General features: G+C 35.5%; 3 protein-coding genes across 13 annotated transcripts in view; 2 read left to right on the plus strand and 1 right to left on the minus strand.

Moving 5' to 3' along the window:
* The window catches only part of mts (microtubule star), a 99,328-nt gene extending 82,819 nt beyond the window's left edge, over positions 1-16,509 (plus strand). Inside the window, exon 8 of the mRNA XM_053754313.2 lies at positions 16,499-16,509. The gene's annotated coding sequence lies outside the window, so the exon portion shown is untranslated. The remainder of the gene's footprint in view (positions 1-16,498) is intronic.
* On the minus strand, positions 1,682-20,184 carry papi. 6 transcript variants are annotated; one of them, XM_053754305.1, is made up of 13 exons: positions 20,013-20,184; positions 19,133-19,311; positions 14,793-15,011; positions 14,159-14,310; positions 13,633-13,723; positions 11,973-12,133; positions 11,275-11,388; positions 9,968-10,066; positions 9,038-9,145; positions 8,174-8,288; positions 7,647-7,755; positions 6,874-6,968; positions 1,682-6,667 (listed from the first exon to the last, which is right to left on the minus strand). In XM_053754305.1, exons 2-13 carry the CDS (start codon positions 19,308-19,310, stop codon positions 6,354-6,356), a joined length of 1,755 nt encoding a protein of 584 aa, XP_053610280.1. In that variant the 5' UTR covers position 19,311; positions 20,013-20,184; the 3' UTR covers positions 1,682-6,353. The 6 variants fall into 6 exon arrangements, with proteins under 6 accessions (XP_053610280.1, XP_053610279.1, XP_053610276.1 ...); XM_053754304.1 differs by having other exon boundaries at positions 11,973-12,130; positions 13,600-13,723; XM_053754301.1 differs by having other exon boundaries at positions 13,600-13,723.
* Positions 19,377-26,239, plus strand: LOC128675143 (uncharacterized). 6 transcript variants are annotated; one of them, XM_053754321.1, is made up of 7 exons: positions 19,377-19,396; positions 21,558-21,628; positions 23,070-23,263; positions 23,801-23,970; positions 24,484-24,574; positions 24,906-25,079; positions 25,942-26,239. In XM_053754321.1, the coding sequence occupies exons 2-7, from the start codon at positions 21,607-21,609 to the stop codon at positions 26,086-26,088; spliced, it is 798 nt and encodes a 265-aa protein (XP_053610296.1). In that variant the 5' UTR covers positions 19,377-19,396; positions 21,558-21,606; the 3' UTR covers positions 26,089-26,239. The 6 variants fall into 6 exon arrangements, with proteins under 6 accessions (XP_053610296.1, XP_053610295.1, XP_053610294.1 ...); XM_053754320.1 differs by lacking the exon at positions 19,377-19,396 and adding an exon at positions 20,404-20,768; XM_053754319.1 differs by lacking the exon at positions 19,377-19,396 and adding an exon at positions 20,404-20,647.
* The last annotated feature ends 652 nt before the right edge of the window (positions 26,240-26,891 follow it).

Here is a 26,891-nt window from a genome sequence, read left to right on the forward strand (position 1 = left end):
TTCAAACGGACGTAATCGACACTTAAACATCAGATTTTTGTGATTCAGCATTGAAGATTCGTTTCAAGTCATGTGAACGTGACCAATGTTCAGAAATTAAAAAGTGAAAATTAGATTTACATTGTTCAGATTTAACAACATATATACTATACGTACTTACTCAGGAGATTGTCCAGCAGAGCCACTCATGATAACAATACGTAACGTGTTCAAAAATATTCCCTTTTGTCAAACTCTTTATCTTGGACCGCAACAAAATCATCCTATCGGCCGATAGCTTGGACACCATTACTAAAGCTGAATAGATAATGATTTCCGAGAGCTGTTTCCAATCTCTTGCTTCCTTTAGATCCAACAGCTATCATCACAATGCTTTGTCAGCCGTAAAACGTTATATATTCCGTGTTTTTGACCAATACTTGTAGACATATTTTGGTTATATAGTAGTCGTCTTCTCACTAAGGTGGCAACTGAAAATCAGGTTGTCCTTCAGGGCAATTTTAAGCTAAGCTACTGCCTTTTTTGCTTCTACGGTACACATAATGCATATTTAGTTTAAGTTTGTTTTAATATCTTTTTGTATAGCTCCTTACAGGAGCTATACAAAAAGATATTAAAACAGGAGATCAATACATTTTTATCTATTCATCTATGTATCCATTAGACTTATATCATTTACTCTTGGTCGAGTGTCGTGGCCATAATGTGACACTCAACGATTCCTGGGCAATATCTGCCATTGCCTTCTCCAATTCACATACTATCTACCTATCCTTAACTAGATACGTAACTAATAAATAACTAGAGTGTCGGTTTCCTCACGATGTTTTCCTTCATTGGAATAACAGAAAGGTACAAACAGCTAGCATACACATACCAAGTTCGCTGTTACCACCACGACAAAAGGGAGGGTCCACGCAGAAGCGCAGTTATAGTGATTATGTAAATGATACTTGTTTTATTATTGCGATGACTGTTTCTTATCAATTTGTAATAGCCGTGAAATTAACTTCAAAATAAAGTTCAAATTGTTAATTTAGTAGGAGTTTAGTTGTTGTAACCTGTGTATTTGTATATAACGGTCACAGAAGTAGATACCATGCTTAAGTTATGGCTCATTTCCATCGCGCACAGAATTCGCGCTTTCTTCACATTCACCGACTTCTGTTAAGAAAGCCTGACAGAAACCTAGGTGACATGTTAATTTTGAATCAAAATGATGTTTTCCTCTCGTGTGCCATTGTTTTGATGACTTTTGGTTTTTAATATCGTCTGTTTTTTAAGTTATATGTATACTAGCTGCACCCCGGGGCTTTACTCAAATGAGTACCTATATCCTTACATATTTATTATATTATATTATATAATTACCCTTATATGTTTACTCTCTGTTGCATCTGTCTGTCAGTAAGAACGCGATAATGAATAGGTAATGTGGTTTTACGTGGATCTCACAACTTTTTACGGTAGAAAAACCGAGCTGCGAGACTTGGTTTTTTTACAGTATGTTTTTGTTAGAATTATTATATTATTAGACTGATAAATGTAGACTGTATCAGATTTATAGCATTAAACAAAATGAAGTTATACCACTTATGACTAGAGGACGGCTGGACTCATAGAATCGATAAACTTGTAAAGAACACGGCAACTGAACCAAATAAGTGAAATACGATTTAAATAATTTTCACACATTTATTCGTGAAAAAACATTATAATTTAAATCCAACACTGATAGGACATCTAGATAAGACAAACTTACCAACTAAATAATAACAACTTAAGAATCAAATACTTCGAAACAATTTATATTGCCTATGGCACCATTAGACGTAAGGTTACATCCTGTTAATAAAGAAAAGAAAACGGATTTTTGACAAGTCAATTTTTTTTGCCATCGTAATACCAAATAGAATCAATATTGGTTCATAAACGGTGTAGCCTGCCAAGAAGACACAGCGCACGTTCATTTTCTTCGCTTTATTGACAGACTGTAATATTTAAAAGGGTATTTTTCTATGTTTGAAAATGTACTAGATTTATGAAAATTCTAACTTGATTTTAGCTTTATTTCAAGGTGTTATTTTAAGCTTTATTGCAAGGTGGAAGGTTTCAAGGTGTACCTACCACCGTGTTTGTAATTTTTTGTTTGATCCCATTGTTTGACGGTTAATATTTTAAGCTGTGCAATAATGTTGAGTTAAATACCTTTTTATTTAGCAGAAATTATATTTTTTCCAAAAATCTATATTTTCTAGCACTTTTTTCAAACAAAGTCAAATACCATATTATATTACAAAAACAGCTTAATATATCTATATTCATTCATATCAAAGTATAAAATTATTTATATTTCAATAACAGGGACAAAAGAGCTTAGCAATGGTACAGTCGACCGCACTTTACAGGTAGTAATATGGATGATTTTGCAATGAATATCGGGTAGGTTGATGTGCGGTCCATAATAAATGATAGATTTTTTTTATTCATAAACATTTTTACGTTTCTAACAATTATTGAACGCGCATAGATTTCGTTAAGAGATTCTTCTTTAATGATATGGTTATTTCTAATATACTTATATAATATATATTCTTGGATAAATAGATATCAAAAAAACCAGATGTTTATTGATTACAGGAAAAATCTAAGTCGATTAAACCTTGTAATCTAAACAAAACATTTCGATCGTTTTATCAAAGTTACCATATTGTTAGTAAAAGTTAAAATGTTCTTATGTTACCTCTGACATAATATTTAATACAGTTTTGTACATAAATATTCAACAACTGTACACACATCGAAATAACAACCATCGTTTTATATAAGTACATACAGTAAGATATTTACCAAATTTGTGTAAATACTATGGATTTCATAACGAACGGTGAATCGACGAGAATCATTAAAATATGGCAGGATTTCTCCGGATTCTGTGCGAAATAAAATATTGTTCTACCTTGCTGAAATAATCTATAAAATCAATACGGTATCACGTCTTTATCCTTTACGGGGAAGACAGAGCCAAGAGTCGCGAAACTCGAAAGCCACTTTGGATCTTGGTTGGTTGGTAGTTGATTGGTAGTCAGAAAATGATAGGTTGCTTGCCAATTACCTATGATAAGTATCCATAGATAATACTTCTTTCCCTTGTTTGACTTTAATAATTTACTCGGGAGAATCACAGCTGATACATTCTACGCTCACATGCCAATTAACAAATAAAAAATACAGTGTAAAAATACTGATTAGATAATTCCGTCATGTCATCCCAATCCCATAATAGATGTCATCCTTGGGATATTATATTACTATTCTGTACCAATACCAAATTTGTTACTTATTTCAGTCGAGTTTCCTCCGGTCGTTATGACAATCCTTCCACAATGTGAGACAAGCTCCGACACTATTATTATGCTGTTAGCACCATTTCAAGTCCTTTTTATCACAAAAAGATAATTTATATACGCTATCCTGCTACTCTATAGTGCGTTTAAACCATAGACTATAGACAAAACTTCGAAGAAAATTCGAATAATGGCCATAAAAGTATGAACTAATGAACATATACCAATTTTATTGTTCTAAGCTATAAATACATATAGATTAAGTACACATGTTTCGATAGATTGATTTGATTTTATTAATATACAATTTGAACAGTTTACAAAATATACATTATATGTCAACAACGTATAAACCAACCCAATACTAATTTTAAATTGTATATAACATTATACACTCCGAATATATAATTTGTTCCCTTTTTTTAATCGGTTGACAATATTCCCGCCATAAATAACGAAACGTTATTACATTTTCCCTCGAAAGTCTATGATCAAAACGCACATTTCCTAACAACACTTTTTATATACTACCAAGCAATCAAACAGACATGCGGCCTACCTGATAAGTGGTCACCGTAGCCTAAGAACGCTGCAACACAGGGGTGTCAACGCGTGTTGCCGACTTTATGTCCTAAGGCCTGCCACAATACCTTGTAATTACACTACCTCTCACTCTTCAAACCAGAACAATGCAAGCACTGGCTACTCTGGCAACAAATAACTGGCTACCCTGATGCGTATTATCCGTAAATTCATGTGGTACAAGCGAACTCATAAATACAGCTACAAATGCGACACACTAAATAAGGACCACACGGCTAATTCCTTTTCACTCCAGTGCCCTAGTTATGGTGAAGAATGCTTTAAACTGAATACGAATTAAAATGATGGATTTTGGGGTAAATTGAATGGAAGTTTGAAATCCGTCACTTTCGGATTTTTTTTCAATCAAGCATTAACAAGAAGCTCGTGGACTATGTGTGGTCAAATAAATATTGAAAAACATCATTAAAATACATATAAATTGTAATGGCACAACAAATTCCAACCACACACACTTTATTCTTGAAATTTCTTATTAATTCACAAAGTAATCTTTCCATAAAAGAGCTATTAAAGGACATTTTCACATAGAAAAGGCTTAACTCGATCAAGCTTGGATCTACGATGTCAAACCGCCGTGTCGTCTCAACCTAATAAATACAAATATTCTTAACATCTACGAAGCAACGTTAACGCCTACGGTGTTATTTACAATCACAGACTAAAATAGCTGAATTATTTTCTTTACTTATGACAAAGAATTCTTATTTACTGATATCATTCCTGTATGTTGTAAATATAATTTTATGAAAGATGTGTCAAAATACAAATTGATTTTAAAAATGCTAAAAGAGACAGTCTAATTTATAGAAAACAATGTGTTATTACTTACATAATTTATCAAGTCGTCTAAAGACATCTGACATGACTTTTACGACTATGTACCTACCTCCAATGTTCACTAGTCGCGACACACTAGTGAACTGAATAGTCAACCAGTGTGCAGATTTCCGCATATTTTACTTCACTGGATATATATTTTATCTATAGGATAGGATAACGACTAGACTATACATAACTCAGATTGGTATACTAATTTTACTACTTGGCGATCATGTTTGCGATTTTCTACTGGTAAAAGTATCTTATGGACGATTTTAAGTGTTTTATTTATGATCTAAATAGTTTTTAAGTAGCAGATGAATATAAATATGAGTAATTAAATACCTACCTTAAAGAACCTTTAGCTGTGGTATGTCAAAATATCTACATCTTTGTCACAGTAAAGAAAATTAGTGCTATATAAAATACTATACTAGGAAGGTAATAACTCTCCCCAAAGTGAAAGCGAAAAACGAAGTGTTTAGAGTGAGACAGGAACAAATGGCAACTAAAGCGCCGTACAATCAATCCCTACATTTTTTGAGGATTTTTTCTAGACATATTTCAGAATACAGGAACGAAAAATATGTGCATGATAATAAACAGTTTTATTTGTAATAATACGTATTAAAAAATTTGAAACAAAACATGGATACTGAGGCCCGCTTGCAAGTTTTCGAGATAAATGTAACCATGCTTTGTCAATGACAAACAAACAATGAATGGGTTAGCAATCTGTGGTATACAATACTGGACATGAAGATCAAAAGTAATTTAGAAAATTGTTCAACAGTAGCGACGCCCTAAATAAGAGACCCTCTGACATGCGAGTGGGCATTAGTAGCTTAATTGAAAAAAAAAAACAAAAAATGTCGGAAAAACCGACAGGCGCTTTTTTAAAATCATAGTCTCATTGACCATAGACGAACCAATAAACAATTTAATTTTAAAAATACTATAATTAAAGCTACAGTATAGGCCGATGGCAGACTATACAAAGATATCGTTTTAATATCAACAACAATTGACGAGATATGTTAATTGGGAGACGAAAAAGTGATAAATATTCTCATTCCGCCTTATTCATAAGGAATTGACGAACTATTTAAATCAATTTTAGTTAAAATAATAAAAATATCTTAATTAAGAATGAGAAAAACACATTTTAACTGAAACTGTTTTATGAGTTCGTTAACTTTTTATGAATCCTCGTAACTTGTAACTTGAAATCCTCATTTTGTGTTAATTTGTGATACGAAAATGTTATTTATATCGATATTTTCTCAAAAATACGTTTTATATATTTCTAATTGTTTTTACTTTAATCGTAGCCGATTTAAACCTACCCGGCATAATTATGTTCATTGAAATGTAAGCTATATAACTTCGACAATAAATATATTTTAGATTGACCACAAATTTATACTAATTATCAGCTCATATAAAGCTCTCGTACTGTCAATGTAAAGTATGCCTACAGCGCATGCCTTAAAGCTCACTTTTCAATGAACGTTATTATGTCGGGAGGGAGCGGAATCTATCATTTTATTTCCGATTTTCTTGAATCGACTGACCTTCAACTTACTTATGCAACTCATGCGTCCTCCCCAACGCATCCAAACTATGATGCGAATCTATTCTATTGATATTAGCTTTGAAATCGTCCAATGGGGATTTCGACAAGACCGGCGCAGGCGTATGTGGCACCAAAGTGTCCGTCGAAGCTTCTTTGTGTAAATTCTCTTTTTCTGCGTTTAGGAATTCGTCGTGTGAACCGTTGATCGGTTTCGATCTAGCGTCGGGGTACGATAGGTCGAAATTCGATACAGACTTTATTTGGTCAGACATTTCGAGCCCCGAACCGTGCGATTTCGACGTCGTCATTCGTTCGTTCTCTGAAATGTTAAAAATCGGTAAGTTGCGACCAAAACCCACTCTTTTCTGACTGTTATATAATAGAAAACCAGCAATAAAAATATTTATCTAGTGTGGCATAAATTGTCAAAATATTTTTTTATATTTTGCTAAGAAATACAAGAAATTGGTAATTTTGGTGTTAGTGTGCTGTGTGATAGCTTTAAAATGTTTTATCACACGTTACCTTTATGTCCGGCGGGTTGGACAATATCGGAGTGGTCGTCTTTATGGTCCTTCGGTACCGAGGAGCTGCGCGCGTCGGTTAGCATGCTGAGCACCCTGGTCAGATTTTGAATTTAAAAAATCCATTTCATCAATGATTGGGACTTGATCAGATGATTAAATAAGATCATATTTATTATACTATGAATACACTAGGCGCCCCGGAGCTTCGCTTCCGTGGGAATTTCGGGAAAGTAACCTATGTGTTATTCCAGGTAGGTACCAAATTATTTGTGTCATTCCTGTGTACCAAATTAGATTTTGCGTTAAAGAATCACAAACATACACACACATATATATTCTCACAAACTATATTTCATTAATATCGGTCCAGCGAAAAGTGAAAGTGTAACATAGGGACTTATATTAAATCAGTATCTATAAATTTAAATAATGGAGAATAATTATCAGTAATTATATAAATAGAGCTTGAAATCTCACCTAGATTAATTTCGTTCGTGAAGCATGAAATAAGTACATTTCCAATATACGCTATATCAATTAGCTGTGCTAGAATTAACTGATTTAATTTCGGTCACAGCGAAGCGAGCATATAGAATTAAATAAAATATATTCCTGTTATTTGATATCTGCCTGATGTGATTGGCTCCCGACGAGGAAACTCGTTGGGGTTTACAGCACGGCCAATTTGTTTGTCTCGCGTTGAATGCAATTTTATCTTGAAAAATGTATGCACATAAATAGGGTATTATTAATCTGTGGACAATGTAATACCTGGAGTTGCCGAGGTCTCCGAAGGGCGCTGGCGAGGCGCCGGGGCGCAGCGCCGCGGGCGCGGCCAGGCCCTCCGCTATCAACGTCGCTCCGATGTCCAATTCTCCCTCTGAATGTGCATAAAAAATCACGGTTTCTATAATCTTTCTTATCGAGTGTGTGCTAACACTAGTATCAGATTTTATTCAAGTCGCCTAATAGCATCTGACATGACATTTATCACTAGCTCGAATATCTAGCATGAATTCGACGAATCGACTAGCTAGCATGAATTTTATCACTAGCTCGAATAGTCATGTCAGATGCCTTTAGTACCGATTTAGTGACATCTTGCGTCGACCTCTGTTCTGTGGCCTAATGGTCATCATACCGGACCGTTACACTGGAGATCCCGGGTTCGATTCCCGGTCAGGTGAAAATGGAAAACGATATTTTTCAGATTGATCTGGGTCACGAATTTTAGTCTGGAAATATGTTTAATTGTGTTAGAAAACTTGCAAGTTCAATTATGTTTTAATTTAATTTACCGTCAGTGACATCAAACAGCTTGATGCCAGGTATCTCTTTCTCTTTCTCTCCGTCAGCTGACGCTGTCTTCTTGTACGTGCACGTTCTTGATACTAGCGGCTTCCATCGCGCTACCTGTAATATTTATTGAGTAAAAAAAATAATTTCCGAATAAGAGCCATGCCTCATTGCTCAGCCGTGCTGCGTTGCGCCGACGCAGCACGTTGTTGTCGCAACGGTTTCACGTCGGGCAGGCGGCCGGTCATAAAATCATGGTGGAAACTTCAAAATTAAGAATGAAACATGCGAGGATGGGTGTGAGAAGCATTCTCATAATTATACAAATTACTATTAATTAAGTGAATTTGATTAATTGAAATATAAATACAGGGTTACTGGTATAAAAACCTCCTAAAGACTGCTTGGGTACATCAAAACAAGCAACTTTTATTCTACGACTTTACGCGATTCTTAGTTCTTTTTTATTCATATAAAAAAAATCATATAAAAAAACATCTAATTTGTAGATGTGTAGAAGTGTTTGTCACAGATGTGTAGAATCGCAAATTACATTGTATTTTTTCACTACAGTACAGTAGCGCTATGTAGCGGAATCGAATATAGAGTAACGCTTTATAGAAACGAAATTAAAAGTTAAAAAAAAAATATTTATCACGATTAGACAAAAGTCGTAGAACAAAAGATGTTAATCTCTATGTACCTTATGCGCCTTTGGAAGGTTATGCGTTAGATACCAGTAACCCTGTATAAACAGAATTTCTTAAATAAAGTAAGTATCTTAGTAACTTTATCTCTATATAAATAATATAAATAAGACATGAAAGACAAAAACACATACATAAAAGCGAGAAAAAATATCTGACCTGCGCAAGATCTTCAAACCTTTCCACGGCTTGCGGGCTCCACCGGCCGGCTGGGCTGGTCGCTTGCTCCGACGTCGGCTGCACTCCCGCCAAAAAACACTCCATAGCCTAAAACCAAAGACAAAGAAGACTGAAGATAATGCGCAAGCGCAGCCAAATAAGATAGAACACGTTCATACAGAGAGGCATGATAGGCGTTAAAAAAGCCGAACACACGAGGCGGGATACTACTTACTAGCGGCCCGTCTCTGCTTCGTTCCAGTAAAAACATAATAAATTATACAACTAAACCTTCCTCCGGAATCACGCTATTTATTGGTGTAAACCGCATGAGAATCCGTGCAGTCGTTTTTGAGTTCATCGTGGACAGACAGACGAGGCAGGGAGCTTTAAATTATAATATGTACGGATACAGCTTCTCAAACACGACACAACGGCCAACACTAAACTTGTATCGCGGGTCCGATGGACACAAACACACCCAGAAGGGTGTGTTTCGTCCCTTTCTGTGTAAAATAAACGTTTTATTTATCTCAAACATATACAATAAACGTTTTATTTACCTCAAATAAACGTTTTATTTATCTCAAACATATACAATAAACGTTTTATTTACCTCAAATAAACGTTTTATTTATCTCAAGGGCCTAAATGCCACTATATCACCACTATTTAATAAACACATTTTAATCTAAGATAAAAACTGCTAGATAAATCTGCCGGGAGTTTTTTGCCAGTTAGCCCTAACCAACAACTGTGAAACACGATTTTTAACAATATCTATTCGATATGTATAGTTTATCAATTCCTTTGTAAGCAAGCAGTAAATCAGTCCTTAATCTCATTCATCTGGACAAAGTAATAACAGTGGCCACATTCAAACAAATTCTTCTCCTATAAATAGCAACAACAACTCGAAAAGAAGTTTACCTGAAACCGCAATCCAAGTAGATCAGCTTTGAGTTCGCACAGTTCGTGCGTCGCCACATACTCGCTGTCGCCGTAATCCACGAAGAACACGTCCGCCACCTGACGACATTAAAGAAATAAAATACATACAATATATACAATACAAATACAATACTCTTTATTGCACCAATAGCGAAATTTACAGAAAAGAATATTAAATATCAACATACTACTATTATAAATACTTGTGAGGATGTATATGTGTGTGTATGTTTGTTACTTTTTCACGCAAAATCTACTGGACCGATTGTTATGAAATTTGGTATACGGGTAGAATATAACCTGGAATAACACATAGGGTACTATTCCCGAAATTCCCACGGGAGCGAAGCCCCGGGGCGCAGCTAGTACAAAATAAGAAAAACGGCACAAAGTAGAGTTATCGCGGACTTATTCATTTACAAATATCATGAGTAATCATCGCTTGTATGTAATAATCAACCATTGTCACACATAAGTGATGATTTTTGTGGATGTTTCGTTTCTCTTTCTTTCCCGTTAGAATGTTTATCACTTCTCACTATTGTAATGTTTGACGTTTGCAAATGGAGCTGCGACAGCACGAAAAAATAAAAGTAAAATTTTGAAGATTTGTCTATGTTTTAATAATGAGCGGCAAATTAAGAAGGGGCGGCAAAATTTGAATCGCCTGCTGGCGACAATTGTGTTAAGACCCGGGTCTGTCTGAATTGACTTTTCTCTCTCTCTTTATTAAGGTAGAACAAACAATGCCACAATAAGCAGTCAATAAATTTATTAACTATGCCACCAACAGCGTTCACCACAAAATAATATTTCTGTTTAATATTTTGGGGTTTTCAATGAGGCGACATTTTTTACTCTAAAAATTAATTATTTCTAACATACACTTTACTAAGAACACATTTGACTTCCAGAACGAGGTAGTTTAGTTGCTTGTGCCTGTGAATTCGATATAACCATACCTGCTGCATGGAGCGATGGTGGTGTAATGGTTAAGACCCCCGCCTGTGGATCGAAAGGTCCCAGGTTCGAATCCTACTCGTGCACATGAGTTTGTATACCAATCTGACTCATGTATAGTAGTTTTCATCGTCCACCACTTGCTTCCGGTGAAGGAAAAACATCGTGAGGAAACCTGTACACTTGTTGATTATTAACTTGTGTGTGAAATGGAGAAGGCAGTGGCAAACCATCATTAACAATGCCAAGAAAGTTGTTACGTGTGTTTCATTCCATGTAATGACCACGACCCTCAGTCATGAGGAATACGATGAAGAAGAAAGTACCTGCTGCGTGGCGTCGAACTCATTGGGCCGTATATCGTGCACGCGCGCCCGGTACCAGCGTCCGTCGTGACGGAACACCGCCGCCACCAGCTGGCCCACGCTCACTGACGACAGCTGGAACAAATTGATACATCTTACCTTATCCCACTATTTAAGTCAGAGTCGAATATGTGTGTTTTTTATGGAGCAAATTGTTTATGATCAATATTCCTCATATACTTTGAGTTAAAGGCTATGGTGACTGTTAAAAGAACTGCTTATGGACATATGTACTCAAGTTAAATGGTTGAAGCGGTATACTAACCGCTTCAACCATTTAACTTGAGAACCTACTGAGAAAGATGTGAGCCAATGATACGTTAAAATGCTAATTTAATAATAATTTAGAAATGCTAATAATATACTTGGTACTTTATAATAATATATTCGCAACCATTGGACTTTAATGAAATTTCGTATGCATATAGTTAAAGAACCCCATTTAAACATAGGCTGCTTTTCCCAAATATCCCGCTTTCACGGAGAAATTCACGGGGAAGAAGCTGCGGGCAAACACTAGTCTTTTCATAAATAAAACATAAAATCTTGGACAAACTAGGCCTCCGCTCAACAATTTGCTTTGAAATAAGATAGATTCATCAAAGCGCTGATATTCTTTGGATTTTTAACTTTGTATAGACCATATACTGTACACTTACCGCATGCGCAGCTCGGTTCTCTTTATTGTTGTAGTAGTCAGTCATGTTGGCCACCAGGTCGTCCAGCTGAGCCACCTGGCGGCCCACGAACTGTACCCAGAACCGACTGGGAGAGGACACGGCTGACACGTACACCTCGATGGGCGCGCCCCCGCAATCTGCTATGGGAGTGGGCTTTGATTATGACAAATTGAAACACAATTTTAATAATAATAAATAATTTTGCAAATCGAGAAAAAGTTATTAAAACAAAATTTATGGATAAATACAAATTTATAAATACAATCGACCGGACAATACAGACTTTACAACAGGTAAGCCAGACAATCACCAAACGTTAACCTTTTCAAATGGACCCAAAAATACAGCACACTAATCCGTAACAATATAATGAAACGTACATAAAAAAATCTACAAAAAAATATACAGATCATCACACAACAAAGAAAACAGCACTCGAAAACAACAAATATTAAATATACAATACACGACATACTACATAAATATATGTATAAATCAACATCCTGTCACCTGTTCAATATACCGGTATAACATATTAATATTGGGCCCAAATACTACAAAAATGTGGTTTGGCGTAGCAAGAGCAAAACGTGATAAGTATAAATAAAAGCTTTTTGGAATTTATTATCAATATTATTTACGATTATTTTAAAGTACAGGGATCCGATTTTCATACAATCGAAGTCCATTTCATCGCAATTCAAAAAGTTCGAAAGATCGATGCGTTCCATGAAACTTTTTGATGATGATTCTATGTGGACGCAGAAACTGTGTTAAACATTCAAAATTTTTTGAAAAAATTGATAAAATGACCTTCGATTGCATGAGAATCGGTTCCAAGACTTAATGCATCTTTTACATGTTGCAAGCTAGCGTGTGAGTAAAATTTCCGAAAAGCTGAAGTGAATTTCGTCATCGCATCGTATGTGTAACATCTTGTGATTATACATACTTTCAGAGAAGCTTTTATAAATACTCAAAATTCAAGTGTTTATGGGGGATTTACAAGTCAACTTACTTCGACTAATAACCGAGCCATGATTTGATCAGAGAACTATTTGTACTGCCTTGACGAGCGACCTTGATCTAAAGAAATGTTTGTCGGAAATATTAACAGTTTGTTGTTGTAATGATTGACAAATATGACGCATCCGAGGCATTAGTGTGAGTTTGCAACATTTACTGTGTGCCTAGTGCGAATTCGCTGTTTACATCTCACTATCAAGTCGATTCGAAGTGAGACAATCACATAGCTGTGTGGTTGTCGTCGCATCGCAATGCTATACTGTGATTGGTTCGCTTGGTTTTACTGCGAAAACTTTTTCTACATACGATATGAAATTGAGAACTCACATTACGACCTCAGATGTGCCAAAGTATACCAAATTTGGTAAAGATTGAAACTAGGCTAGGTATAAAATATGATTTCATACCTGAAATCTGCAATAAAATTAATATCAAAAAGTAAGATTACTATAAAAAGTTTATTCTTCAAAAATTATGTTTATTATGTCGGGTATTTTTTTCTTTTATTGTTAAACTATATCTATATGTAATCAAATGTGTGTACACTATGTTAGCGGTGCATGCTGTTAGCAGATCTTACCAGGCCTCTTATATTTGACATGCTTGGCGTCACCTGGCATGTCTTCGTGTTCGGGCGCCCGGCCCTCGTGGCGAGGACTGCGCTTGAACTGCTCAATCTCCCGGCGGCATTTCTCTTGCGCCACCTATTATACATTACATTTTTGGTCTCTCTTTCATCTTTCTCTCTGCGTTTTCCCGGTTACCCCATCAGTTATCGAGCACAGCACAGAATCAGCTTTCCTACTGTGTCCCTTTACTTCCCAAGGTACGATTCCCTACATTTTCTCTCTTGACGACCTCCAAGGCGCGGTGGTAAAGTGCTTGCCTGTGAACCGAGAGGCCCCAGGTTCGATCCCCGGTCGGGTCATGATGAAAAGTGATCTTTTTCTGATTGGCCCGGGTCTTGGATGTTTATCTATATATGTGTTTGTTATAAAATACAGTATCGTTGAGTTAGTATCCGATAACACAAGTCTCGAACTTACTTTGGGGCTAGCTCAATCTGTGTGATTTGTCCTAATATATTTATTTTATTTTCTCTCTACTACACTGACAAAATGAAAGATAAACAGACTCACACACGTCTCAATGAGGCCCTTTGCCTTCGCGATCTGGTCCTTGGTGCCGCGGAAGGAGACCTGGCGCAGCGAGCCGTTGTCCCCGGAGCCCTCCACGCGGATGCGCGCGCCGCTCACGTGACTGATGTCCTTTATGTTCTCACCTCCCGTTCCTGTCATAAAATCTTTACATATTCGAAAAAAGTCCCCCTGTCGCATCTATAATATAACAAATTCTAAAAACTACCGATGGATTTTCGCACGGCTTTCACCAATAGACAGCGTGATTCCTGAAGGTTTATGTGTATTTATTATGATTTTACCCGAGCGAAGACGGAAGCCGTGCCTAGTATATAAATAAAATTTCATCTTAGGTTACTAGGCCCATATAAATACAATAGTACTTTGAAGCACCCGAATCCTACAATTTATTCTTTATATTATTATTTATATTGATTCTGTCATTAAGAGTACTTCTTCGTTTTGCGTGTCGATGGCAAATCCACAACGCGTTGAAAGAGCACTGCCCAGATAGACAGAGACGTGGGTTCAATTACCGCTCAATTCCAGAATTTCATCATCTGCACACGACATTACCAACAAGGCAGTAGGTACATACAAACAAAGGCAGTAGTTACATATAAACAGCACTGACCAATGATCCTGCCGCAAGCCCAGCCGGGCACGGGCATGGAGTCCTCCACGACGACCGGCTGCTGCTGCATGAAGTCGTGTATCATGGTCTCCGCGAGCTGAGTGGCCGTGTTGCGGCCGCGGATGATGCACACGTCATGGTCTTTGTCACTGAACTGCTTGAAGTTGATCAACGCTCCGGATTTTCGCTCTATGTCTTTGATGTTGGAGCCGCTGCGACCTGACGGTGAATTTTTAGCTTCTGTGGATTCTATGAATCTGATATGCTGTATCTCACATAAAGCGGCATAAGGGTAGGTGGATATTATGGATATAATTATGTCGATATAAGCGGCTCAGATCTCGGCAAAAAATAATTCATAAAAAAGTTTTAGGTATTGCATTACAATTGTTAAAAGCAAAGTTTGATTTGATATTTATTCTTTTTCAAACATTTACTGCCTGGCTTCACAGCCATAAATAATTTCTTTTATAACTGTGTATAATATAAGTTTATCAAACTATATAATGATATAAGATGTTATCTCAAAAACGGAACAATGGCTTCCCAGAATGTGTGTTATCAGAAACTCTTAAAGCATTAAGTAGGTCACTATTATAATATGTTTGTTTGTTTGTTTGTAAACTCTTTATTGCACGAAGAAAACACATACAAAGAAAGCAGTGAAATAAAGAAAGAACGCGTACAAAGGCGGACTTATCCCAGAAAGGGATTTCTTCCAGTCAACCAAGTATTTGAAAGGAAAAAATTCAACACACAAAGTAAGGTAGCGTAAGATAAACGTGCAAAGTGAAGAAAAAAGAAGTACACGAAACATCAAGTATCAACAAGCAATGAAAACTTAAATAAGTATACTTTATTAAAACTACACACAATAAGTACAAAAACAAAATAATAAAAATATAATAAAACCATATATAAATACTAATATAAATAATTAATTATAACACTCAAATATCTGAGGCCTGTTCAAAGTGTCCCTTCAGCTGGGATTTAAAAGAGGCAAGTGAGGGAGCCACCTTTATTTCAAGAGGAAGACTGTTCCACAGTTTCGCAGCACGCACAGAGAATGAGAGAGCAAAGGTCCGAGATGCACAAGAAGGAATTTGTAACTTAGGAACATTACATGACCGTAAGCGGCTATCAACATCACGGAAAGAGAATTTTTCATGAAGGTATTCAGGGAAAGACGGGTTAAAAAGAATATTGTACAGAAGAGAAAGAATATGTAAGTTATGGCGAAGGCGGATGGGCAGCCAATTTAACTGACGACGAAAGTCAGAAACATGGTCAAATTTGCGAAGACCGAAAATAAAGCGAATGCCCTGATTCTGCAATCGTTCCAGCCTATCATACTGCTCCTCCGTGACATCCAGGAAGGCAACATCAGAGTAGTCAAGAAGAAGAATAAGAAGAGATTGAATAAGGAGAGTTTTAGTGACAGTGGGAAGAAAAAACTGCAACCGGCGAAGAGCATGAAGCGAAGCAAAAATTTTGCGGCTAATCTCATCAATGTGCTGGGTCCAAGAAAGCGTCTCGTCCATGATGATGCCAAGATTCTTAACAAAAGGAGATAAAGGAATGGTTTTGTTGTCAAGAACAAGATCGGGCACCACCAGATCTTTAAATTTATTAATATAAAAAGGACTACCTATAACAATGGCCTGAGATTTTCCGGCGTTAACTAAAAGCCCGAACTGATGAGACCAAGTCGCAATTTTATTCAAGTCCGAATTAATGGTGGAGAAAGCGTTCTGAATGTTTTCAGAAATTTTGAGGAGAGAGAATTCGTGATGCCATTAATAAAAATCGAGAAAAGAACAGGAGAAAGTATGCCACCCTGAGGAACACCGGCAGAGAGATCATACCAGTCCGATAAACAGTCATTAAGTAGAACACATTGACGACGTCCGGTCAAATAAGACTTAAACCAACTAAGGGATAAAGGAGAAAAATTCAACTTATTCAAGAGGGCGATAAGAATGTCGAAATCCACAGTGTTGAATGCACTGGTAAAGTCTAAAAGAACAAGGACAGTCAGAAATTTCTTATCAATATTTGCCCGAATATCATCCGTGATCTTAACCAGCGCAGTAGTGGTGCTATGACCATTCCTAAAACCAGATTGAAAGGCGCTCAAGTGGTTGAAGCAAGAAAGATGGGAACTCAGTTGCTGATGAACATGATGCTCGATGATTTTGGAAAGTAAAGGAAGGATGGAGATAGGACGAAGGTCACAAGGGCTAGATGGATTAAGTTTTTTAGGAAGGGGAATTATATGGCCGAGCTTCCAGGCGGATGGGAAAACACCAGAAGAAATTGAACAGTTTATTATGTTAGTAATTAATGGGGCAATAAGCAAAGCAATAGGTTTGATCATCTCCAAACATATACCATCATTGCCTACTGCTTTGGACTTAATGGAGTTGATGAATTTGACAACTTCATCACTCGATATGTTATTAATGCAGAATAGAGGAGAATTAGAGAAAGGTTTAGCAGAGATGCCATCCAAGGTTGCCTGCTTAGTTGTGGAGGAAAGAGAAGAAGGAGGAGTACAGAAATGTTTGTTTAAGTCGTTAACATCAAACACAGAGTCACAACCAGTTTTTTGTTTACCTAAACCTAAGCTCCTTAAGAAGTTCCATACTTTGTTGGAGGGACAATTCAGAACATGCGAATGAATGTACTTTCGCTTCGCCTCCCTACACTTTTTATTGCACAGGTTGCGTAGACAAACGTAATTGGCACGATTTTCTTCAGAAGGGCACTGCCTCAATTTTAGTTTAGCGCGGTCTCTTCTAGCCATGAATAATTTGATTTCTTCCGAAAGCCATGGAGCAGGAGCATGCTTAACCCGAACCGGATGTAAAGGAGCATGTTTATCAAAAAGACGCAAAATAAAAGTATTAAACAATTGGATCTTGGAATCCACATCAGATGCAGACAGCACATCATTCCAGTTGGATACGGCAAAATCTGCCTTAAACTGCTCCTCCAGGATTGCACGAAAATCACGAACCATAACAACTCTGTGTCTATGCTTGGGAGGACGCAACCTGAATGACGCAAAGATTAAGTCATGTGCTGAAAATCCTAATGCGTGAAATTGGCCGTGAGAAGAAACAAATGTATGTAGTTGTGATATAAATATTTGCAATGTCAATTTGCATTTTGAATAATTTATATTGTTACAAAATTATTAATAAAACCGATTTATTTATATAATCTAGATTTATATATATCCTAATATATAATATAATAATATATTTTATATATATCCTATATAATATATTTTATACATATCCTAATCCTAACTTTATTTATTGAATAAGTAAAAATTACAATTAAATCAATGTTAATTCACAACACACTTAAAATACAATATTAGAATCCTAACTAATATTATAAATGCGAAATTAAGTTTGTTACCTCTTCATGATCTATCTACTCAACCAATCTTTTTGAAATTTTGAATACATGTAATTTCACATACATGTAAATACACAAGGCTGAAGCCGCGGGTAAAATATAGTATCTTATATAGAAATAGAGATTTCTCTTCATTATAAAAATATATTATCTCGGTAAATACAAATTCTTCTTTTTTTATTAATTAATAATTTTTATAATACCTCTTTTCATAAAAAGATAAATTTAAAATTTTGTGATTCACTATTACATTACACGCACAAAATAATGATGACAGCAGGAAGCCAAGCTTGTTATAGTAGCCTTGAATTGTTTGGCATTATGGGTGGAAAATATTAGCTGTTAATGACTTCAGAGAAGACATTACATTCGTATTTAACAAATGCTTGTAGTGATTGTGTAAAAATAAGCACTAGTTCTGTAGTTATAAATAATATATTGGCATTGTAAAACTTTTAGTTGCAATGACTAGGTTATATTATTTATAATCATATCCTATAGTCAAGATATATGTATAGTTTTTAGAGTTACCATAACATTATTCAATTTATTAACATTGTTTCATGTTATTTCTGTTTTAATAAAAAAAAATAATTTTATTATGATCCTTGTCCACAAAAACACAGATACCTAGGCAAAATATACCTAATTCAAAGATTGAAATAATCTTTGAATTAGGTGTATTTTGCCACATTATCAACATTATTTCCACTAATATTATAAAGGAAGTGTAAATTTATAACATTTGCAAGTCTGTATATTTGCAATAAATATAAATTTAACCAATTCCAATAATTCTTTAATTAGTATGAAGTTAAATTATTCCTGAGTGACATAGAATACTTTTTCTTCACAAGGGACCAAAGTTTTGAATATTTTTGGATCATAACCAGAAAAAAATATCATACCAATCAATGCAGGCAAGATACTCTTGGGTACATTAATCTCAATGGTGTTAACTTTAGCAGTTTTCACATTCTCTCCCTTGTCCTCCTCTTCGCGTTTCAGCAAATAGTAGGCCACAAACGCTGTAACTGTGACCAGAGACAAGCCTAGAGCCACTGGCACCAGCAGTTTGGAAGACATTCTGGAATGGAAAAAAGTTGGATTTCAAATGCAGAAGGAGTCAAAGAAATAGGATAAATTTGGAATCAATGACCATTTTGTGCTAGGTAACTAATCTTACCATTTTGAGCTAATTAATTCAAGCATGATTAAGAAGACATACAATGTAATCTAAAATTATACAATATTGGTCTTTTTAATGCTTTATCCTATGAATATTGTTAAATGCAAAAGTTTGGATGTATTACCTACTCCATTAAAATCTATTGGACAGATTTTGATGATATTTGGGATATGGGTATAATAGATTAGAATAGCACAAACGATGCTTTTGTATATCGAAATTCAGTCTATGCTGAGTGCTTCAGAACCAAATAAATTGGTCGGGGTGAGTTGACATGATGGCATGGCTTCATAACTAAACAAATAAAGATGATTTTTAGCTTTGTAAAAGTTTTTCGTCTCAAGTAGGTGTATTGTCACATAAACCTATACCTTCACATATACTTCAAGGTGTTGAGATATGTACTATTGTAATAATTGTCTAAGGCAACACAAATGCTGATATCACGACTTTGGACGCTGAATAAACTAATATGTTATGCGATTTATTTCATAAGATTCTATTAGCAGCTATGACATAATAACAAGAGCAAAAATTACTTCATGAGTAACATGATACCTGTTGTTACATTCGAAAAAGTTTGAAAGTAAACACTTCACCTTGGGTTTTAGACCATCAAATAACAGGATTGTTCACTTCACAATCACCAGATTTTTACGGTGAAACTACGAAGTTTCGCGAAATTTGAAATTATATTTCAAATTATTTAGTTTAGTTTTCGCTCACACACGCATTTTTTCAATAGCATTAATTTGGTTGGTTTATGGAAGTTATGACATTTCATTTAATAATGACATTGACGTTTTATCTGCCAAAACTTTTTTAATAATGATAGACGCAAAGTAATTTTTAATCACATTCCCTTCGCAAAGACCTTCCCTTCTTTGATAGTTTGATGATATTTTTCAAACGTTTTCGTTATTTAATCTTTATTCATTTACTGCCATTTCACTGCCAGGGTGATACGGTCTGTTGACCATACTCAATAGTGTTATAATATACAATAAAAATAATATCATGAGCGAAAAGCGAAATTTCACAACAAGATTTTACTCAAATAAAATCTTTAATGTGCCATTTCATTTTCAGTCATTTTTGTCATGCGTTGTCTGATATTTTGTCATAATTACAAAATAGTTTATTGACAAAAGTCGAAGATAGTTACGACAAACAATAAAAGATCACAGCTTTTGAGCTCTTTTCAATTTCTTTCTTTCTTTCTATTTTGTATTATGTAAGTACGTTATAAATTATTTATAATTAAAATTATATTCTCCACATCTTAATGTTCTAAATACTCAATTTACTAATGCTCTAATTCAATTTTCTTTATCTAAACTATTATTATTATAAAGGTAAGCATAGACTTATATAGTACTTGTATAGTTTTGAAATCATTGGAGTTATGCGTTTGTGATGTTTGAGGCGGGTAATCTCCGAAAATACCAAACCGATTTCAAAAATTCTTTCACCATTAGAAAGGTATATTATCCAAGGTATAGGCTATATTTTATCTCAAAACGGGAGCGAAGCCCCGAGCAACATCTAGTATACAGTAAAAAGGGCTAAGGAACCAGGATTAGGGGTTACTTAGATGATATAAAAAAGTAAAGTATTTGTAATAAAATAGACTTTACAGAAACTGTACCTCAAATATATGAAATATCTAATAGACTTTGAGAACGCAATACAAATGTTTAGGCAATCCCAGCCTTGATAATTACATAATTGAAACTACAATAAGTAACTAAACTAGGTACCTACTTTTATATAGGTAGCTCATCTATTGGTCCTGAACTGAGTTATTATATTTAATATGCTTACTTCCTATGAACTCAGGGTGAAACTAAAAGAAACTAAGTATAATGATTAGTAAGATAATCGTTCAATTTTCTTCATTTGGGCTCGCACATTTCGGTTCCCACGAATAAAGGCAATTTCACACGGCGGAATATTTTACTTAGGTACTTACAGTTTTAGTTTTTATCTTTTAAATAAAAATAATAAAAACTAAAAGTGTAGGTCAAATAGTATTTTTGTTATTATAATAACTGAGTATATACCTTTTAATAAGTACTGAAGCTTAGTTACTATACTGTAGTCTACACAAACTAAACCCAGATAACTTCTCCCCGTATTATTAGTTACAGGTGCTGAATAATCAACTTGCATGTATTTACTAATCAGCTAAAGATGACGTGGGACGTTACACTAGGTAAGTAGAAACACTAGTTCCTTTTTTTAAAATACATGATTGTTAAGGGCCAGCAGCAATAATTGGCGCCATATATACACTAAACGACTACACGATAAATAAAATATAAAGAAGACTAAAAGACGACGAGCTAGCGTAGCCATATGAGACAGAACATTTCCATACTTATGTGTCGATGGGATCAACATGTCTTATAAAACAAAAGCCCCAAAATAAAGATAAACAACACTTCCCGACCCAACTCTATCAACTACAAAGCGCCAGATTGGACATTGCAAAACTGGGCACGCGATGCGAGACAAAAGATATTAGCGCTCTGTCCCGTTTCTTCTCGTATATTTCATAGGCATTTTACTTTCTTATAGGAGCACAAAGAAATCGCTAAAAAGTTCAAAAGATATTACAAAGTTTATTGTTTCAACTGTCTATTTACACTAGTGTTATCAGGCTAGATTTTTCAGGCAGGCAATATATTTATCTATTATTTATTTAGTTACCTATTCTGTATAAACAACGCAAGGCATCGTACAAATATATTCTAGCCATTTGTGGCCGTAGTTGTGACACGACCTTCGCATTTTTGTCCTTTCCATTCCTCGGATACAAATAATTCGCATTTGTCGTGCCATCGAATAGTGACCAAACTTTTGGAGAAGTTGGGATTATAGTTAAATCTATTCCCGTAAAAACGAATATACCTAACCTTTTTCAACTTCATATCGTTGCCATAAAAACCAGTCTCTTCTTTGTATAGCCCATTGCATCCATTTCAGATTAAAAGCCTCCTCTAATGAACTCTGGCAACTTCGGCCTTTCTCCTCCAAATCGGACCCGCAATCTTGGCGATGTCATCGCTATAGCGAGCTAGAAAATTAACACTTAAAGATAAATAAATTAAAATCCACACAACTGTTACTTAAATAGCCACCCTAGTCGGCACCGATCGCGCGCCCCAATAAAAAGTAATCGTATTCGTCATATTTTTACTGTTACAAGCTCAAAGTAGTCACGAATCACGGAAGGTTCAGTCAGTGTAGATTGTGTAGGGTTTGCTCATAGTCCTCTCACGGAATACATGCTGTAACAGTTTGTTGACTAACCTTGTGTTGAACATTAAAATGCAGCGTCCTTATAAGAGGAGATATCTGCGTATAGTCAACTTGCGTGAGCCTAGACTTGGAGGTACTAAATTAAAGTTATGCTAAAGTTAAAGGTCATGTCAGATCCCTTTAGGCGACTTGAATGAAACCTTACATGTGTGTTAGTTGACACACTCGAAAAGAAAATAATTGAAAACCTATATTTTGATATCGAAGATAGCACACTAACTAGGTACTATCCATTAATAATAGCTAGCGCTGGAATATATCCGACTATCCTGAAATATAAAAAGTAATATTATGCCTATTCAATTAGTAATGTAAATTGAATAATTTTGTAGATTTCGAATACGTGGTAACCAAAAAGGCCCCGCCACGGATAGCGTTCGGCACAGGATTGGACCGAGAGGTTCTGCCGACCAAGGGCCCTGCCATGAGCCCCTTCATGCGGAGGGCCCTGGGCGAGACTAGAGACAACCTGGGCCCCGGTAGCCACAACCCCGGCCGCGACGCCTTTTATGATCTTACGCACAGAGTGAGTGGAATTTACCAATAAACTCCCAATAATTAGTCATATGCCAATTTATCGTTTTTATGCACCATTGATGCTACGCTAGTTGATAGTTTTTTATTGACTGTGGGCCTTGGTAGCGCAACGTCAGTTGTTGATTTAGATTTTGTAACTGCATTATCTTCTTTATGACCAATTTCCCACTCATGTGAACTCGGCACGGTGTGTTAACCCTTCCATTTAACTCTGTTAGGTACTTTTCATTTCACTCCAATATTACTAGGTACTTAATTCATCTTTCTTTGCAATCCATCCATCAGTTCTTGTGTTTTCCTCTATTTCTGGTACCTTCAACTTGCATTATTAATGACCTTTTAATAATATGGCTTTCTTCCCGTCTTTGTAAACATATGTTCACAAGTTGTTGGTCACAGTATGTTGGGTTCATACTGTCTTTGGGTCCTAAAAATATACTGTAGTAAGTACTATTTCCATTAGGTACCTACCGAAGTAATTAAGAAAAAGTAAATTTAAAAATAAATGTTGTATTGTCTTAACCAGAAATATAGCAAGTGGGGCCTTGGAGCTAAGACATCGCGTTGGAAGGTAATCCGCGAGTATCAGCCCCCGCCGAGGAAACCTCCGAAACCAAAACCGTTGAAGAAAAACTGCGCCGCCTTCAACTCGACTTCAAAGAGGAAGGGGATATTCAAAGTGAACGATTACCCAGCGTAAAAATTGTTTTTAAAAATTACAGTATTTTTTAATGCCAGTATTTTGAAAGTAGCGTAAAAATTATGCCAGATAACTACTTCTTCTGTAGGATTGTATTTTCATTGCGCCCGGCTTCATTCGGGTAAAGCCGCAGTAAATTATATACCTAAGCCTTTCCCAGGAATCGCATTATATTATTAAAAAAACCCCGCATTAAAATCTGTTGCGTAGAGTTAAAGATCAAATCAGCGACAGGACAGGACAGCTGGAAGCAACTTTGTTTTATAATGTAGTGTTGTAGTCCTTTCTGTACCCGTCAGTTGGAATTCAGATCTAAATAATATACTTAATAGAATGAGATGATGAAATATTATAATAGAATGAGATCTAGATGGTCGGATGAGCTTAAGGCATTCGACAGACATTGGAGATGGAGAAAACCAAAGAAAGGGACACGTGGAAAGGTGTTCCAATCCTTACCCTAACAGTCAGAGCTGTAACAAAATTTAAGATTTTTATTTTTCTTACAGGGCTTGCGATTATGTTCCGGTGTACAAAAAAAGGGAAATGAAATTCGCATATAGCTTCACTGGCCCTAAGTTCCTTCGGTGTGCAGTGGAGGTAAAGAATCTATTATGTAATACTAGATGCGTCCCGGGGCTTCTCTCCCGTGGAAATATCGCGATAAAATCCCTATCTCTTATTCCAAGTTATTTCTATTCTACCAGTGTACCAAATTTTATAACAATTGGTCTAGTAGATTTTTCGTAAAAGAGTAACAAACATGCACATATATAGATGCATTCTCACAAACTTTCGTATTTATTATATTAGATAGGTACATGCAAATATAACATTCCTCTAGCAGCAATATAGTTCGGTTGGTAGTCCAGTTAGTTACAGCACCAATTAAAACTTTTCGATAACTCATAAATGCTTATTTATTTAACAGATTAAATGCGTGCCGTACAATTTGGACGCTTGTGGTTATTGCGGGTGCTCTTGTTCAGCGCAAGGAGATTACTGGCAGTTCGAAGACAGGATTTTCCTCTGCAGAATGCATTATAATATGTTGTTCTCGCACTGCCTGGCCAAATTCCAGGGCGCTAAGCTGGCGGAGTTCAAGGTAAAGGAACAAAAAAATAAATACTTATTAAAATCGGAGAAATAATTGCTGAATACATTTTATTAACTTTTTATGGAAGGTATAGTATATTGCTATTTCTAACAGTGTTTCTTATGTAGATCCAAAGCTGGTACCTAGGTACTTTATCAAGAAATTGAAATATTCATCGATGAAAAGGTTGAAATACTTATATGAATTTTTCATATTTATATGAGTTTTCGTTCATTCAGTGAGTAAAATTCATATAAGTATTCATTTATAAGTAAAGTATTTTAAAGTTTATGCCGGCTCCACACTATCTGCAAACAGTTTATTTACAGCGGATTCGGTATACATTGGTGATTTTTCATTGCGCAAGTAAAAACACTCATACAAACTACGCAATATTCATACAATCGTGTCGGTCGACTAGACACTAATGTCTGTCCGAGTTTGGCGATAGTATTGGGCCTAGGCACACGTATTTTTCATTGCGTTAAAAAAATAATGATATTGCTAAGTATGTACCTGAAGCGGTGGTGGTGTTTGGTGGTTAAGACGCCCACCTGTGGATCGAAAGGTCCCAAGTTCGAATCCTACTTGTGCCACATGAGTTTGTATACCAATCTGACTCATGTAGTTTTCATAGACCACCACTTACTTCCGGTGAAGGAAAACATCGTGAGGAAATCTGCACACTGGTTGATTATTAATTAATGTGGGAAACGGAGAAGGCAATGGCAAACCACTCCATTGCTAATGCCAAGAAATTTGTTTGTGTTTAATTCCACGTAATGACCACGACCCTCAGCCATGAGGAATAAGACTATGAAGATGTACCTAGGTGAAAAAATATTATAGTTTGATGATATTTTTTTTACAGTCGGTGAGAGACTGTTTCTTCGCTCATGCGCACAACAGTTGCAAAGCGGCTTTGAAAATTATGACGATTGAAGAGATCACAAAGAAACTTAGGAAGGAGGCTTATTTAGACCTTTATTTTCCACAAAGACGGTTCTGCAATAATTAATGAACATTATTAAAAAATATTGTACTTACTCAACTATTTATCATAAATTATTTTAATGTGCTTTTATCATAATTATGTATTGGAATAGTAAACTTTACCGTATTTATATCATGTGACTAGCTTATTTAAAAATAAAAAATATTGGAATTAGCACAAATTCTGTTTGTAATGTTGTTATCCTGTAAAAATTTTTATTTATTATCTAACTCTTTGAAAAGTTTGTCACCTTCCTCACACTCTAACAGTACCTATGTAGTTACCTAAATAGGTACTCGTTTTTACAGTAATATATATTACTAAATACCTAGGTACCTATACGTATTAATTCTACTAATCTATAGTATTAATATAAAGAGGTAAGCGTTTGTGAGTTTGTATGTTTGAGGTGGATAATCTCCGAAACTACGGAACCGATTTCAAAAATTCTTTCAGCATTATAAATGTAGGTACATTATCCAAGATTGATATAGGCAATATTTTATTTCAAAATTCCCACGGGAGCGAAGCCCCGGGCAAGATCTAGTAAAAATATAGCGAAAGTTTGCGTGAAAATGTAACAAACATTCATCCTTATTATGTTTGTTACTCTTTTACGCAAAATCTACTGGACGGATTGTTATTAAATTTGGTATACAGGTAGAATATAACGGAGTAACACATTATTCCGTATATTCAATATTCCCGCTACACCGACACCGTTCCGCCGCTCCACTTTGTCTACCCGTGCTGCCAACATAAGCGCAATATTTCGAAAAATATTATTATTTTATTTATTTAGCAGTATTCTAAAATGCACTTTATAT

The sequence above is a fragment of the Plodia interpunctella genome, chromosome 14 (assembly GCF_027563975.2).
Source record: "Plodia interpunctella isolate USDA-ARS_2022_Savannah chromosome 14, ilPloInte3.2, whole genome shotgun sequence".
Lineage (NCBI taxonomy): Eukaryota > Metazoa > Arthropoda > Insecta > Lepidoptera > Pyralidae > Plodia > Plodia interpunctella.

Coding starts and splice junctions, on each gene's coding strand:
- papi (XM_053754301.1), bottom strand. CDS start 19,310: ATGTCTTCCAAACTGCTGGTGCCAGTGGCTCTAGGCTTGTCTCTGGTC. Junction 13,724..14,158: donor AGGGCCTCATTGAGACGTGT/GTGAGTCTGTTT, acceptor AATGTATAATAG/GTGGCGCAAGAGAAATGCCG. Junction 6,668..6,873: donor CCAACCCGCCGGACATAAAG/GTAACGTGTGAT, acceptor TTAACATTTCAG/AGAACGAACGAATGACGACG.
- LOC128675143 (XM_053754317.2), top strand. CDS start 22,747: ATGCAGCGTCCTTATAAGAGGAGATATCTGCGTATAGTCAACTTGCGT. Junction 23,971..24,483: donor AAAGTGAACGATTACCCAGC/GTAAAAATTGTT, acceptor TTTTTCTTACAG/GGCTTGCGATTATGTTCCGG. Junction 25,080..25,941: donor CTAAGCTGGCGGAGTTCAAG/GTAAAGGAACAA, acceptor TTTTTTTTACAG/TCGGTGAGAGACTGTTTCTT.